The sequence below is a fragment of the Cygnus olor genome, chromosome 6 (genome assembly GCF_009769625.2).
Source record: "Cygnus olor isolate bCygOlo1 chromosome 6, bCygOlo1.pri.v2, whole genome shotgun sequence".
Taxonomy (NCBI): Eukaryota; Metazoa; Chordata; class Aves; order Anseriformes; family Anatidae; genus Cygnus; species Cygnus olor.
Window position 1 is genome coordinate 8,286,118 of NC_049174.1, and position 15,456 is coordinate 8,301,573.

General features: G+C 39.0%; 1 protein-coding gene across 4 annotated transcripts in view; it reads left to right on the plus strand.

Moving 5' to 3' along the window:
* The window catches only part of SPAG16 (sperm associated antigen 16), a 403,853-nt gene that overhangs the window by 72,255 nt on the left and 316,142 nt on the right, over positions 1 to 15,456 (plus strand). For all 4 annotated transcript variants that reach the window (XM_040561425.1, XM_040561424.1, XM_040561423.1 and 1 more), the window contains exon 10: positions 3,123 to 3,253. In XM_040561425.1, the coding sequence (XP_040417359.1) occupies positions 3,123 to 3,253 (131 nt within the window). The remainder of the gene's footprint in view (positions 1 to 3,122; positions 3,254 to 15,456) is intronic.

Genomic DNA, 15,456 nt, shown 5'->3' on the forward strand with positions numbered 1-15,456 from the left:
AATACATAGATTTTATTCTGTTCTTAATCTTAGTGGTTATGGGCGTTTTAAATAATATGGTAATTTCATTATTTCTTTTAAAGTTTCTCGCAGCAGGATGTCCTGAAAATGTTGTAAGTGTGAAAGATCGTCTTAGTCTTTAGAAAACTTTATAGTCTTTGTAAGTGGTTTTGTAATGACTAGCATAGCCCTTAAAATATATTGTGTATGGTTATCCTCCTTATGGTCTTTAATGACAATCTATTTTTAATAAAGCTGTTTAGCTTGGTTAATTAGAGTTGGTAATAAATCTAGTCTGACTAATCTTAAAAAAAAATACATTAGATCACGCAGATTGAAAGTGAGCTTGCAAGAATGATGTATATATGCATTTTGTTGTTTTATCATCTTTATAGTTGTAAGAAGAAAGTATTTTGGAGAATACATAAGATCTGTCTCGCAGCCTATTCTGGAGTAACAGATTTTTCTCTTGGTATGGAGAACTCATTCAAGTTATTTTAAAGCACACGTTTACCCATTAATAACAACCTGATGCTCAATTTAGATCTCATGTGCCTATAATGATAAATAAATAAATTGAGTTCTGTTCTGTACCAAAAAGATTGTCAAGATTTTACATCAGCTGTTTTCAGCAGAGTTGATCTTATGATGAACTCTAAATACTGCTGTATGCAGTTTACCTGCCTGAAGCCCTGGACAGACAGTTATTTCAAGCTGATTGTAAATGACAAGTGCAGTTGATGTCCAAACAGCCATCTGAAGTCTGTCTTTGACTTGAATGTCAGTACAAAGATCCATTCTCAATGATTTAGGGCCAGTTTCTTTCTGGGGCCTATGCTGGATAACATCCTCATTCCCTGTTTGGGCAAGCTGATGTGTTTCTTTCCTTCTATTCAGAACCCTCCTCGTGCTGCGATCCCTTCTGCCCCTGATCTGGCAGAGCCCACTCTGACTCCAGGAAATCTGTATTCTTCTTGGGGAAGAGCCTGACAACTTCAGTCTGCTCATGTTTGACTTGAGGGCTGTTTGAGATTTGTTGTGGAAACCTCAGCCCCCATCTCTGATGGCATGTATACAGAATATCAAGTCTACAGTGAGGTTCTTGGTTCACAGCCAGACTGTCTCCACTGTGTCCCAGGGACCAGATTTTTTGCTCCAATGCCGGTTCTGTGGGTCTTATGCTTTAAACTGCTGGAGCTGAAGGAAACCGGTAGTTTAGTATTCTTATTTCTGCTCAGTATATATTTGAAGGATTTGGGCCTTTTTAGGAATCTAGTCCTACAGTCCAGCATCTTAAGCATGTTACCCATGAATCTTTGCTGAGCCATCCACTTCAATTAACACCTGATTTTGCCTTCTGTTATCTGTTGATGAGGATGTTTTTCATGTTGATCGTCACTTTTACTAAATGAGAAGTCTGAATGCCATACTCGAAAGATATTTTTTTACACATAGAGGAAGTTATCTTCAGGGTTCAGTCCAAATTTGTCTTGTGTCTAATTAGTTTTATCTTAATTAAAAAAAAAAAAAAAAAAGCTTTCTCAATTGTTCTTGAAGCCACAGATTTCCAGGACAGGTGCCTCCTTGCACATGCTGAATGGTAGGTCTGTCTTTGTCCTTTCGCAATGAGTGAACAAGAGCCTTGAAGAACAGACTCTGCTTTGGGTCTGTAGCTGAATCTTACAGAGGGGTAGATTTAATGCAGATGCTGTCTCACTGCATTGCTGCTCTGGAGAGGCTGCTAAAACTCTGCAAACCTGGAACTACCTGATGTAGTGTGTGCTGCTGAACAGCATCAGCAGCTGGTTTGGCTGCTGCTGTCTCCTCTGAACGCCTGAAGTTGCAGTGCTCTGTTCAACAAGTGTTCCTGTGCTGGTGAATTCTTTCAGAATGATGCCACATGTGAAACTGGTCATTTATTCCAGTAGAGAAAAGGATCATCTTGTCCACATAGCAGTGGTCTGTGGGAAATAGTGCCTGGAGTTACTCTCAGTACAGGTCTGCATATATGCATGAAGGAAAAAAAAGGTTATTTACCTGTATCTGCTCTCCTTTGCATTGTATTATTTACCTGAACATACATGGCACACTTCTCTCTTTGTTTCCATCATTTTTCCTTTTAGAAATATAATGGAAACTATTTAGCTGATAATTCAGTGATTGAACCATGAATCCTGCTGCACTGAGCATGACCCTGGGACTTTATGCTTTTCATCTCTGGTGTAGGAGATGTATGTACGATAAAGAGAGAGAAATCAAATACAAATTGAGTGACTAGGACAAGGGCAATGTAAGTTCTTCCTTTCGAATTTAGTTGGAGGAGCTTTGGGGCTGCCAGTTGATGAAACGGAAAGGTTTCTAAAAGTTGGTTTTTTTTTGATCATGAGATGGTACAGTGCAGAGTAGATCACTGGATATTAATCGGTAATTTTATACTTCTCGTTTAACATTATTTTTTTGTTTAAGGAAAAATACTTAGTTTACTTGAATTTTTTTTGGCATTAACTTTTGACTGTCTACCACCAGATACTTACTGGAAGCAGAGATTGTCTTGAATTGCGCAGAGAGGATTTTCTTGTAGGGAATTGGTATATTCTTCCAGTATGGGGTACATAAATGACACGAATAATAAAAACATCAGGCCAAATTTGTTACTTACACCTGTATCGTTACACAAACTCTGTTCTGTGTATAAATGACAGCAGAATTTTGTTTGCCATTTTTAACTCTATCTCACAGCATCCACAGTGCAGAGTTGCTTCTTTCCTGCTGCAGTTATGCTGAACTACATACGTGGTTTTTTCTGTTTTGGGGAAGAAGGTGTTTTGCTGGTATAAACAGTGAGCTTACAGGAATATAATTATAGCAGAACAAATTAATAAATCTGACAATACTCAGTTGTTCACTACAGGCACCGGTCTTCGAGATATGCGTGCATTCAGCTTTAACAATATATATCAAAATTGATAAAATCAGGACAATAGAGAATTAAAAATTGATGAAAATGAAGCAGGGTGAAAAAATAAGATAAAATTGTGATTTTAAATAGTAACATAATAAGTAGTACATTGCTTGAACTTATGTAACTTTTCTGATAATTAATAATTTTATTTTTTCTCCAGGATTCAGAGTTTCCTGTAGATACTCAGGCAAACTCATTCCTTGCTCGTGCTAAAGAATGTACTCAACCCCTGAAGTCTGGAGAGTATAAACTGGGGAACACTCTAAAAGTGCACGACTTACCAGTGAGCTGGTAGGAACCATTAACAGTACATTAATTTTATTGTTATATGCGTGTTGACTCTTATTTTTGAGCAGGCCATTCATAAGCTTTTGCTTTAAGTAGATTTTCCAAAAAACTACTGGCCTCAGTCAGGGGATGTTTTCTGAGGAATATGAAAGTAGAAGAAATGATCGTGATATTTAGTGGGAGCACAAATGCAGTAAAACATGTGGGCAGAATTGTTTACAGATTGAGAATCATCTTGTATGTAAGAAGGGTGGGATTTGGCTAGCAAATATAAAAATGGGAACCAGGGATGTCTATAAACTCTGGTTCCAGAATGCTGAATTATAATGCTGAATATTTTTGCAATTTGTATTTGATTGCAGTTTATTCCCTTGGGTCAAAAATCAGAAGAGTTTAAATTTAGATTAGCTTGAGTGTGCAATAGCCTGTAAGCAATGACATTTCAGGGCTTGCTAGCTGCAGGCTGAGGAAGAATAAACATAAAAATCTTGGGGGAAAAAATGTACTAGTATGAAAGATCAGATATTTCTTACTAATTGTCTAGGTATTAATAGATTTTAAATTTTATTTAAAAAAAATAATTCATTACTTTTGCCATTCAGATAAGTTTCATGTAGCACGATACTGTTCTTATTGCACACTGACTGCAAGTAGATTACTTCCGAAGGTATCTCCCTGAAGAAAAACTGTATTCCTACATTTACCTTCAGTAGCTCAGTATCTTTTTGCATCTAAGAAACATACTTCAACGTAGTTATGTTTTGAAAGTCTAAAAGCTTGGGCAATTCAATTTTCATGCAGGGTAAAAGTTTGACAATTGACTGACTTGTCAAAAAATTAGCATTGTCAAGAAATAGAGTATTGCATCATTTAAACAGCACTGAAAATCAGGGCCAAGTAAAGCAGTGACACAAAATAGAAAATGTTTTTTGGGTTGGTGGATGTAAGGTAAATCTTGTCTGTGAAAATGGAAACCATCTTTACACATTTAATAAATATAACCCAAAGTTCACAGATTTTTTTTTTTAGTTGACAGCCCATATTTTGTATTCACTGTACTGTTTTCAGTTTTGCTGGTAGACTTCTGCTTAGTCTCTCAGATACTTGGTTCTGGTTTCCCATCTGGTTAGTTCCTAACCTACACCCTTAAAGTAATATTTTGAATAATTTTCTCTTGCATGGTTACATTGGGCCAATCAGGAAAGAAATGCATTGTCACTGTGAGGAGGCTGTAGCAATTTCACCCAAAATGTAGGTGGGTTATTGAGCTTATCAGAAGAACAGTAGGTGTAAGAAGGGTGTAGGGGATAGTAATGGGGTAGATTCAGTCGGGAGAAGGAAAACACTTCCACACTTCGTAAGATTTTCAGTGAATCAGGTAGAATAATGATCAAAATAAAATCTTTACAGGTTATTTCATTAGATGACATGCATGTGATAGGCAAGTATAATGTAATTTTCGTGCTATGTCTGTTAAAAGTTTGTTTTTACCTGCAGTAGAAAGCCAGGTTTGTGCTGCAAACTTTTAAATGTTGTTGCAAATTATTTGTGAGTATTAAAATAGATAATATGTAATTGCATAAAGTGATAACTTGTATGCTAGTCAAGAAAGGACACCTCTAGCTACATTTTGTGGTTACCGTGTACTTGAACAAGAACAGGTAAGCATAATACGTGTTCATGTAAGAATATTCTTTGTGTTCCCTATCTTTCCTGAAAGATATTCTTATCATTTACTGAAAGCATCTATATCCAGTGCTTCTTGTAATTGCTAGAAGAGATGATCATGTGTAGAGGGAATTCTGACTGCTTTCTACAGTTAATAAACGTGGGTATCACACCTTAAGGATACAATACCACTTGTGAAAGTAATTTACTGGTTACAAATAAATTGGATGTCTTTAAACTTATTTGGAAACTCTTTGAAAACTTGCTTCAAGAAACAGCAACTAAATGGGAGAGAAAAAAAAAACACACTACAGTGGGTATGTGTATTTAATTTCATAAACTAACAAAATGATGTTGACTTTCGTGGAAAGATAATGCCTTAAAGAAAGTGAGAGCCTGGGATAGAGCTCTAAAATTGAAATGCTGATTTAAAAAATGTAAAAATATAAATGTATGCAAAGAAAAAAGGAATATTAAAGTGGTCTTGCACGAATGTAAACACTACAAAACAGGGACTATAATTGAACATTTCATTTGCTTAAAAATCTCTTTATGAGCATGTTGGATCACAGTGTCTATATGTTTAACTCTGAAAAAGAACATTTGCAATTTCTAGACATTTTAATTAAAAAGCTTTCCCTCTCTGTATACCACTGCTTAAAGTCTATCTTCTAAAGTGACTGGAAAGCAAGATATTTTTTTTCTTCTCTTGCTAATGCTAAAGGCTATATTGTAGCCTGGTTTGTTCAAGGTAGGTCATTTTTGACAGTCTCCCCTCTGGAGTATTTTTTAACACCTTCCCCAATTTCAAACAATTTGACAGAGAAATAAAAGACTCAGAGTACTAGATTCCTGTGTGCTTCAAGAAAACAAATCTCTCCGTTGAAGAAAAGGATGCTTTTAGTACACCACTGGCCACAGATAGCTAAGAATTCAAAGAGGGGAGAGAAGATGTGAATGCTGTGTTTTTGGGAACAGCTTCAAATGGAGCTCATACCTTATTAGATGCTATAGAATCCAATCTCAAGGCATACAGCTAATGCACACAGCTTGGGTTATCATTTTTAATTTGACAGAGCAGCTGTTCAGTCCTGAAGCTGACTTTTCTCAGAAGTCCAAGAGGTTATTAAATGCATAAATCGAGATTTTTCGGAGAAAAATAACTTAGATTAAATTCTCTGTGTAGGGAATTAAATGAAAATGGTCCATTTAAAGAAATGCTGAACTTCCACTAAATGCATTTAAAGTAATTATGACTGTCTATTTGATTTTAAAGACAGAAAGTAGAAAGTAGTAGCCACTAGATGAGTATTGCTTTTGTAGTTTATAGGATAGATAGAAAATATCTTGTCAACTTAGGAGGAGACCAGATTTATTTTTTTCATTTTTTTCATCAAAACTAATAAAGACAGAACAGAATCTGTTTTGTGTATGTATTACTAGGATCCTTTACATTTCTGTAGCACCAGCAAATAGAAATGCAGACTTCTTGCATGCCTTCCAGCTGATGTAGATTAGTTCTGCAGACCTTCATCAGTATTCAGTGAAACTTGTATTTGTGTAGGAAAAAGAAATCCCTTGGGAAACCGTGTTTGCTTTCTGCCAAACTGAATGTGTTTCCCACTTCTCAAATCTTCACATAGGTACTCTTCTCCTGCATTAAGCTCACATTTCTCCAGTGTCCTTGTAAATATCCTAGTAAATCTTCCTCTGCCTACAAGGAGCACTGTAAGATCTATAATGCATAAGTGATCTTCTCAATCTTACTCGCTTACTGTCCATTTTCTCCTTACCTGCTGTCTGCATCTTTCATGTAACTGCAAGGGGTTTGTATGGCTTTCCAAGGAAGGTACTTCTGCCTCACTATATGCAGTACTACATCTGTCATAGTTAATGCTGTATTCACTCAGGAAAAGAAAGATGCCAGTGCAATCTTTATTCAGGGCATTTTTAGGGATAGGACAGTGTTGGAAAATAGGAAAATGTCATATATTATTTTGGAGAGATACTCGTCTAAAGTTCAGCTGAAAAACTTGCAGTTGGCCTGAGAGTTTAGCACAATACTATTTTTAGCATATAATTCATTTATTTTTTATAGTTAGAAAATAGTCTTTTTTGTCTTGTTGTTCTCTTGCTTAAATCTTAGATCAGGAAATTAGTGTTGTGAAAATACTGGCTATTGGCAGTTTACTTGTGACCTTTTTTAATGCCCCTTAATTCCAGCAGAATGCAAACGAGGGCTCCATCATCTTTTTGCTTTTTTGTTATATTTTTAAGTTGTCTCCTCGTCTTCATTCCCTCCCACACATGGCACACAGAGGTTACAATTCTCCATTCAAAGCTTATTTGAGGTTTATCAGGTATAGCAATTGTCTCAAAAATGACTCTTTTGGTTGTGGGTAGAAGTATATGGCCTATTTAAAATGTATGCTTTGCTTAGTAAGTATATTTGCACAAACAGAAAATGTATTTATATTATTCTTGTTTTCATCTAATTTTATGTTCCCAAATCCTTTATCCTTGTTTGATATTTTGTAAAAGAAAAAGATAGAAAATCGAAAACGTTCTGCCTAGTCACGGTAAAAATATGAAGCTGGAGATAAGAATAAAGAAAAGCAATACAAAATGTTTAGTGATTATCTAGGCTTTTCTGATGGGCTCAGTAAAAGATAAGTTTTCTGTGTAGACTAATTCATCATTATATTTTATTATTACTAGTTTTCCTCATTTTTTTATCAGTGGATTCCAGAGAAGATTTTTAAAACTTATCTCCTTGGGAACCATGCAAATTGCCTTGCAGTATAAAATGTGTAGGTGACTATATGAGACTTATTCACAAATAGAAAGTAAACTTAGCCTTGTGGTGCTGTGTGCAAAGTTAAGGAGGTAGGACAACAAAAATTGTGAAACTCCGCACCCTTTCCCTTTTAGCTCCTATTACTTTTTCTCCTTGTTTGCGTACAACTGCATGTGTACTGATACACACAGATGTGCATACACGTGCATACGGAGGAATTATCTTTGCAGAAAGAATACTTGGTGGGTGTTAACAGGAGGAACTTCCTTTTGAAATAGCTTATAGTCTTACGTTTCCTGTAAAATGTGATGGTGCTGGTCTGCATTATTTCTTTAGTTTCAAACTGTGGCAGAGGTAATTTTGCAGTAGTATACAGAACCATGCATTTTGTTGTTTCAGTGAAACTTTGTCTGTGTTCTGCATTAAGTTTCTTTCGGGCATACCTCCTGGTTCTGTTCATTTGTTGGGATACCTCCCAATTTTCCATTTCATTCCCAAACTTCTTTTTTCATAAAGCTGTATGTGGGAGAAGCAGGCCATTAAGGTTTGTTGTGTATAAACACAGTAACAGAAGTAGTACTGATCAGTTCATTAGCAAACATCTTGATAGTTTTATTTCTGCTGCCCCTCGCATTTGGAGGGAGCTCAGTCTTAACATTTCAGGATGACTTCCCCGTTGCTCCTTGATACTCTTCTTTATTGTTATGCCTATACGCTTCTGACAGTGGTTAGCTTGACAGTTTGCTGAGACTGCTGCCTGTCATACTGACAAATGTCTCCCTTTTTTCCTGTGTTCTGCCCATTTGTTTCCATCTCTGTTGTCTTACAGAGGGTGAAGTAATGTCATTTTGTTCCATGTCTGCATGATGCCAAGCAAAATAGGGCCCATCTACCAAGAGGTGATCAGTCGTACGAATCATATTGTGTCTTCATATAACACAAGCTAGAAAAAAAAGGATTAGAAATTCAAATTTCATGGGGTGGAGTTTCCTGTCAAAGAGGAGAAATTTAGGTAGTTAGAAGACTTCTTATTTATTTATTATTTAAATCCTCTACTTGTTTCCCTAAAGCATGAGAAAAGAATTTTATTAAATTTATTTTTCCATTAACAGTGAAACTGTTTTTATTAATTATGTCATCATGTGCTGATTTCTTGCATGAGTAGACACAGTGAATTAGAGATTTGCATTAGCAATATTAGCTGCTGCTTGATTTTCCAATGAAAATGATTCCTGATTTTAAAGGAATATGACATATGATGTAGCTACTGCAGATGTTTAGCTCCAGCACAGCAGGCTTTGAAGCTTTGCTCCGTGATGACCATGCGGCATTTCTTCCACTCCCTGCCTTCCCACTTCAGTGATTCAGAAGCTACCCTTTTTTCTCCTGTTTGGTTTGTTTCGTATCTTACTCATTCTTACTTCCAACACATGCTTCATACTCAAGTCCCATGAATTTTAAAAGTGAGTATGTCTTTTTTTTAAAGTATAGATTTCAAAGCTTCTTCTGAGTTTAGCTCCAGAATGGATTTTTTTTTTCTTTTTACCAAACCACTCTGGAATCCTGAAGTATGTATGTTTTTCTGGGACTAACCAGCCCAGCATGTGATCTTTCATGTTAGCGTGTTCAAAATATTTCCATAATTTGGCTGAGACAAATAAGCACTTGTCTAAAAATCTCTGTAGGAGAGAAGGCCCTTCCTTTCAAGGCCTTAGACATACCACTAAAACCAATCTATGCCCATGTAATTTTGTACGTATATAATTTATAATGTTGAACCTTTCAAAGACTTAGGCAAGAAATTGCTTGTATATTAGAACCGCAGGTATCCCTTTTCTGTTATTGTTCTCCAAAAGCCAAGGCCTTAATTATTTCTTCAGTTTATATATAAAACAGATTTTTTTTTCAAACATGAACAAAGTGAGTCTCACCTGCATGTAGAATTACTCAGTCCCCTGCTACCTAGGTATGACTTGTATTTATAGAACATGATATGGGTTGCAAACTGCTTGAACAGTTGCATGCAGAGGTTGGTGATGAGCAGTACGAAGTCAAGGTGGAGGCCAGTAACTAGTGGTGTGCCCCAAGGGGCAATACTGGCTCTGATCCGGCTTAAATCCTCATTAATGGTCTGGATGGTGGGCAGAGGGCACCCTCAGCAAGTTCCAGATGGCATGAAACTGGGCAGGATGGCTGGCACCAGAGGGCGGTGCTGCTGTCCACAGGGACCTGAACAGGCTGGAGAAGAAGGCTGGCAGGAACCTTCTGCACTTCAACAAGGGGAAGTGTCTGTGAAGTTGATGAGGGAGTATAAAGGTGTGTTTCCATTGCAAATAAATGGAGGTTTTATCCTCCTGCTGAAGAACAAGTGACAAAACACCCCGAAGCCACCAAGTGTCATGGGTACAGCTAGCAGCACTCCTGCCTACTGTGGGTTGGGAAGGATAGGCTCTGTCCTCACGGAAGCAGGTGGGACTGGTGCCAGGCACACAGGCTGGCCGTGGGGCCCTTCCCCAGAAGCCTGGGTGCCTCCTGATCCATGGTCAGGTGGATCAGCCTGAGTGTCAGGGCTCTCAGCAGCCTGGGTGCCTGCAGTCTCAGCAGCCAGCACCCGTACGGAGAGCCTGAAGCTGAGTCAGGGAGTGCCGAGTGCCAGGCTGCGGCGGGCAGCGCAGATTTAATTTAGATCTAACACGCAGTAAAGACAGAGCAGGCATATATGTGCCTGTGCTCGTGTGGCTCTGACCATCCTGCTCGCTGGGACCTCACGTGCACACTTATCTCCCCAGCCTTCCTGCAAGGCGCTATTATCCTCCTGTGCAATAGTTTCTCTAAGATTACAAAAGTGGAAGGCCCTGAAATTAAATTCATGTCTTCTGAGTCACAGTTCAGTGCTCTAAATTTCTATTTCAGGGTATCACTGTTTTTTATAGAAATTAAGTTCTTAATTTTTTTTCCGCGTTTAGGCCCCCACCACAACGGAGAGATTATTTCCTGGACTTCAGTCTGTTCATTATCATACAATGTCTCTGTAACAGCTTTAGTGCAGCTTATGTGGAAGAAGTACTCGTAGGAAAATGTCAAATGTAGTTTAGCTCCCTGTAATGCGGTTTAATACGGAGAACAAGTGAGCTCTCTGTGAATAATCAGTGAGCACAGTGCGAATCACACTTGGATAAACTTGGGAAGGGCTTGGCACGGCGCTGGTGTGGATGCCCGGCTCCTGGCTATGACCCTTCAGCCTCATCTGTAGCTCTTTCGACCTAGCACAGTTATACAAGGAGAGAAGTAAATGTTCCCCTTTTTTGCCTCTTCCCCCATTCACCTGGGTAATGTTCCTTCCTGTTCCTCTCTGTAAGTTTTTTGGCTATCCTAGTTTCAAGAAGTCTCTTTGTTTCTCATTAGCTTTGCCTGCAACTTTGGCCACAAGTGATCGCTCCTGCGGGAAGGCCTTGGCCATCACTTTAATGGGCAGCTTGAAACCGTAACAGCAATAATTTGAAGTCGTATTGTGTTCTTTATGGCGTGCACATGAAATGAGCCGGGCAGCTCGGTAATTTTGTTAGCGAGCAAGCATCTTTATCAGAAAATAGGAAACTTTCAGGGAAGGTCAACAGAGGGAAAGTACATAGTATTTTTTTTTTTTACTAGTTACCTTCATAGTTTTTGAGGCAGACTTTGCAGAAAATCCTGGAAGTACTTGTTTATAAAAACATGATTGTAAAAAGAGGGCCTCAACTTTATTGAGGCTCTTGCATATTCTCCATAGACTGGAAGGTATCATGCATGGTAACTGTCAGCAATTCTAAATTTGGTTTGTGTTTTTATTCCCTTATTTATTAGTAGTTTGTGGACGAGAATGGGGTTGAATAGATTGGGTCAATAATTTTCAGGTAAGTGTTTAACTTCAAGAAACAGCCAGCCTACGATGAGCCAAATATTTTGAAGAACAAATATGCTCATAACTTAGGATTTCATTGAAATATCCTTATTTTGAACAAACATAATTTATAAAACAAATTTAAAAAAAGGAATTCTTTAGCATTTGTCATATGGGATGAAGCGCTAACTTCTAAGGAAAGATATTTTGAAAATAACTATTAAAATTTCTTCTATGATGTGTAAACAAGATGTTAGGATTTCATTGGAATGAAATATTTTTGTGCTTGAAAAAGAATCTGCATGGGAGAATTCACACTGGGGAAATCTGTGTTCTTTGTTTGTTTGTTTGTTTTTAAAAAGCAACAGAACAGAAAATTTAGAACAGAAAAATTAGAAAAATTAACACTTCAGGATTTCCAAAAGGTGAATAATACCTGTCTTGACACTTCAGTGACTGATACAATTATAACAGCTATGTTCAAAAAGATCCTCAATTAATGTACAATACTAACTTTTCTTGTAAGTTGAAAATCTATTTTGATTTCTATTATATTTTTAGCATCTATTCAGAGCTATTCTTTGTCAAGAAATTTGGAAGGGAGTGTTTATCTAAGAACCCTTGTTTTGATTCCAGATTTTAATTTTGTAGTTTTTCTAGTATTTGGCAATACATTTCTACATATAAAGAAGGTCATATGTATATTTGGAAAAAGTATTTTTTCATAAAATTTTAGGTAATCATGTCAGGACTTTGTTTCTGACTCAGATATTCATATATACAAATAAGCTATACAGTTTGTTTTCTGGGAAAGGAAGGAGCATCGCTGAATGGTGTTTCTGAGAACCAGAGCGTGTTCAATGCATAATACAGTGTGATAGAGAAGAAGGATGAGGAACACAATGAAAATATAATGCTAAATTAGAATTCATATATTCTAAATAGAAGTGACTTACACAAATGCAGTGCTTCAAAGAATAATGCAAAATGTACAAAAATCAGGTGCTGCTCCAAAATAGCGTGAGGTTGCACACGCTGTTTAAGTGAGGAATTCTGTTTGCTAAAACGTTTAAGGTATTGTAATTAATGCCATAAAGTACTTCTCACTTTTTTGATGCATCTTCTAGAAATGGTAAATTGATCTAGTAATGCTTCTGATCTTTCCTTGTTCTTGGTGGGACCTATGAAAAGATGCTGTGCATGTCTTAGAATCCTACTGTACTAGTTGTTCCTTTTCTATTGGCTGAGGTAATAGAAACTGAAATCATCCAGCATTTGTTTTATTACTTAAGTGTAGAATCAGTAGAGATTTTAGATATTTATGGTTGCAATGATAAACACTACAGATAAACTAATTACAGATAAACACTAACACACGACTACATGTAAAAATGGCAGTTTGTTTCCATAGCTCGTCTCTCCTAATCGCTTTGGCTTGGGAAAATCACAGAATCACCTAGGTTGGAAGAGATCTCCAAGATCACCCAGTCCAACCTCTGACCTAACACTAACAAGTCCCCCACTAAACCATATCACTAAGTTCAACATCTAAATGTCTCTTAAAGACCTCCAGGGATGGTGACTCAACCACTTCCCTGGGCAGCCCATTCCAGCGCCTAACAACCCTTTTGGTGAAGTTCTTCCTAATATCCAACCTAAACCTCCCCTGGTGCAACTTTAGCCCATTCCCCCCCCAGAAAGAAGCACTCGCACAACCCCTGAGAACTGGCAAGAGCTGTTTATTGCCGGGACATCTTGCAGGCAAGCCTGCGGGATGTCCGTGGCGTTTGGTGGCTCCAAGCTAATGCTTGCGATGGAGCCTGAGCAACGAGTAGGGGGCTCGTTGGGCACTCCTGCGATGCTGTTGGTGCAATTGGATGGCAGAGCACAAAGACATGCTGCAGTAGTCCCAGGTCTCTTCTGGCCGAAGTGGATCCACTTCCATTGGTTCCTCCACATCTGGTGGATCCAGCTCCATGGGCTCCACGGTGTTGGGCAGAAGGCTAAGCCAGTCCTTGCCTGGGACTGCCCAAATGGGATGCCTTCCATCCGGAATGTTTTCAGGCCAGGGTGCTGAACCAGGGGGTCATCCGGTTCCATGGCTTGGTCCCATGCCACTGTTGGCTTGATTTTCATACATGGGTCCGATGGTGCCATCTGGTTTATGGCCATTACTGGGTCCCGCACTGTGCTCCGGGCTATGGGCACGCCTCTGCTCCCTGTGGCTGTCTGCCTGATGCTCCTGCCTTCGCCCCACGTCACCGTTGCTCCTATGGTAAGGCCCAGGCCCCCTGTCGCTGGGTGTTTGAGGGGCTGGCCTGTTCCCCACATCGTTGCGGTGCCAATGGTACCACCTGTATGTGTCTGTGGGCTGGGCACCAGAGGTCCCTTGGGCACTGGTGTCTCTTGTGCCACCTCCGCCCACGACACATCTTCTGCTCAGGTGTATTCCTTCTTGGTGCTTCACCGGACTGCATCGCTGTCCTCGCACACCAAGAAGCCGTGCTGCTCGCCTTGCTCTTCTAGTCTCCTTCCTGCCGCACAAGCTGGCAGTCAGAGGGCCTAGATGCTCAGTGAATGGAGGGCCAGCTGCAGGGGGGCTGCTTTATAGGGCCCGCAGCAGTGGTGGCCACTGTGACCTCAGCAAGCCTCTGTGATGGAGTGGCCCACACGTGGCCAAAGGCGGCTGTGTTGGGAGCGGCTTGGAAGATGCCCTCACGTGGACAAGGAGGAGGGTTGGGGGGGCTGAGGCTGAGGGCCCCTTTTCTGGGGCTGGCTGTTTGACTTGCCAGAGAGAAAGGCTGCCCCTCGGCCACAGGGACTGCCCTGCACCTCCCATCCTGTGCCCTGGGTTTATTTTTAACACTGTTTTTTAGGTAATTTCATTCTATTCTTTACGGAAAAGAACAGAAACAAGGTGCATCTTCAGCCCTAATTCCCATGTGTGCTTTGTGCTCCGGGTGAAGAATTTCTTCCTCACGTCACATCTAATCTAAATCTCCCCTCCATTTGTCATCTAGGTGTTTTGTCTTGTGGGATGTTAATATCTGAAGATTAAAAAAAAAAAAAAAGGCAAACATGCTCAGCTGTTTTTTTCCATTTTTTTAAGTATCCTTAAAGGGGGTTTTCCATTATTAAAATGAAAGTAGTACTTGAATTATAGTAGCTGCAAGCATCTCTGATGAAAAGCAGGGGAAATATGAGAAATGTAAAGAAAAACAGTATATTTACTTGTGTGTTTGAGTAAATATGTAGCTTGCCAAAAGCCAGAATTACTAGAGTGTGGACAAACTTGCTGAGTAGTTGAATGAAAGTTCATCAGTAGCAAAAAGCAGTAAGGAGAAATACCTGTAAAAGTACTGAACTAATGGAGTCATTACAAGAATGTTATGCAGTGTTCCCTCAGGACATTCACATGATTTTGTGTCATAGGATAATCTTTAAACTAGTATAAAATTGTTGGGATTATTCCCCATAGCCATGCAATTCTGGGGTTTTGCCCGGTGCAAGGCAGAAGAAAAAGCATGCATGGTCTTAGCCATTTTGTAGACTTCTTGTGAAGACCAGAGCTGACAAAGCTCTGTACTTAAAATAGTGAGGGATTACCTTATCTTTACACTTTACCAGGTGTTCCTGCCTAAAAGATGAGGTAGGACAGCAGTCCTGTGTGGTTTCAGACTGTAAACTGCCAAGAAGAAGCACCTCCAGCCTTACAGCTTCACTGCCTTGTCCTCTGCGCTCTTGTCCAAGTTATCTTGTTATGCCAGAGCTCAACTTGTGTAATGTTATTTAAGATATCCTGTTGTGGAAACGTCAGGTATGATTGCTAAATGCTGACTTGTTAATTTTTTTGTAAACTAG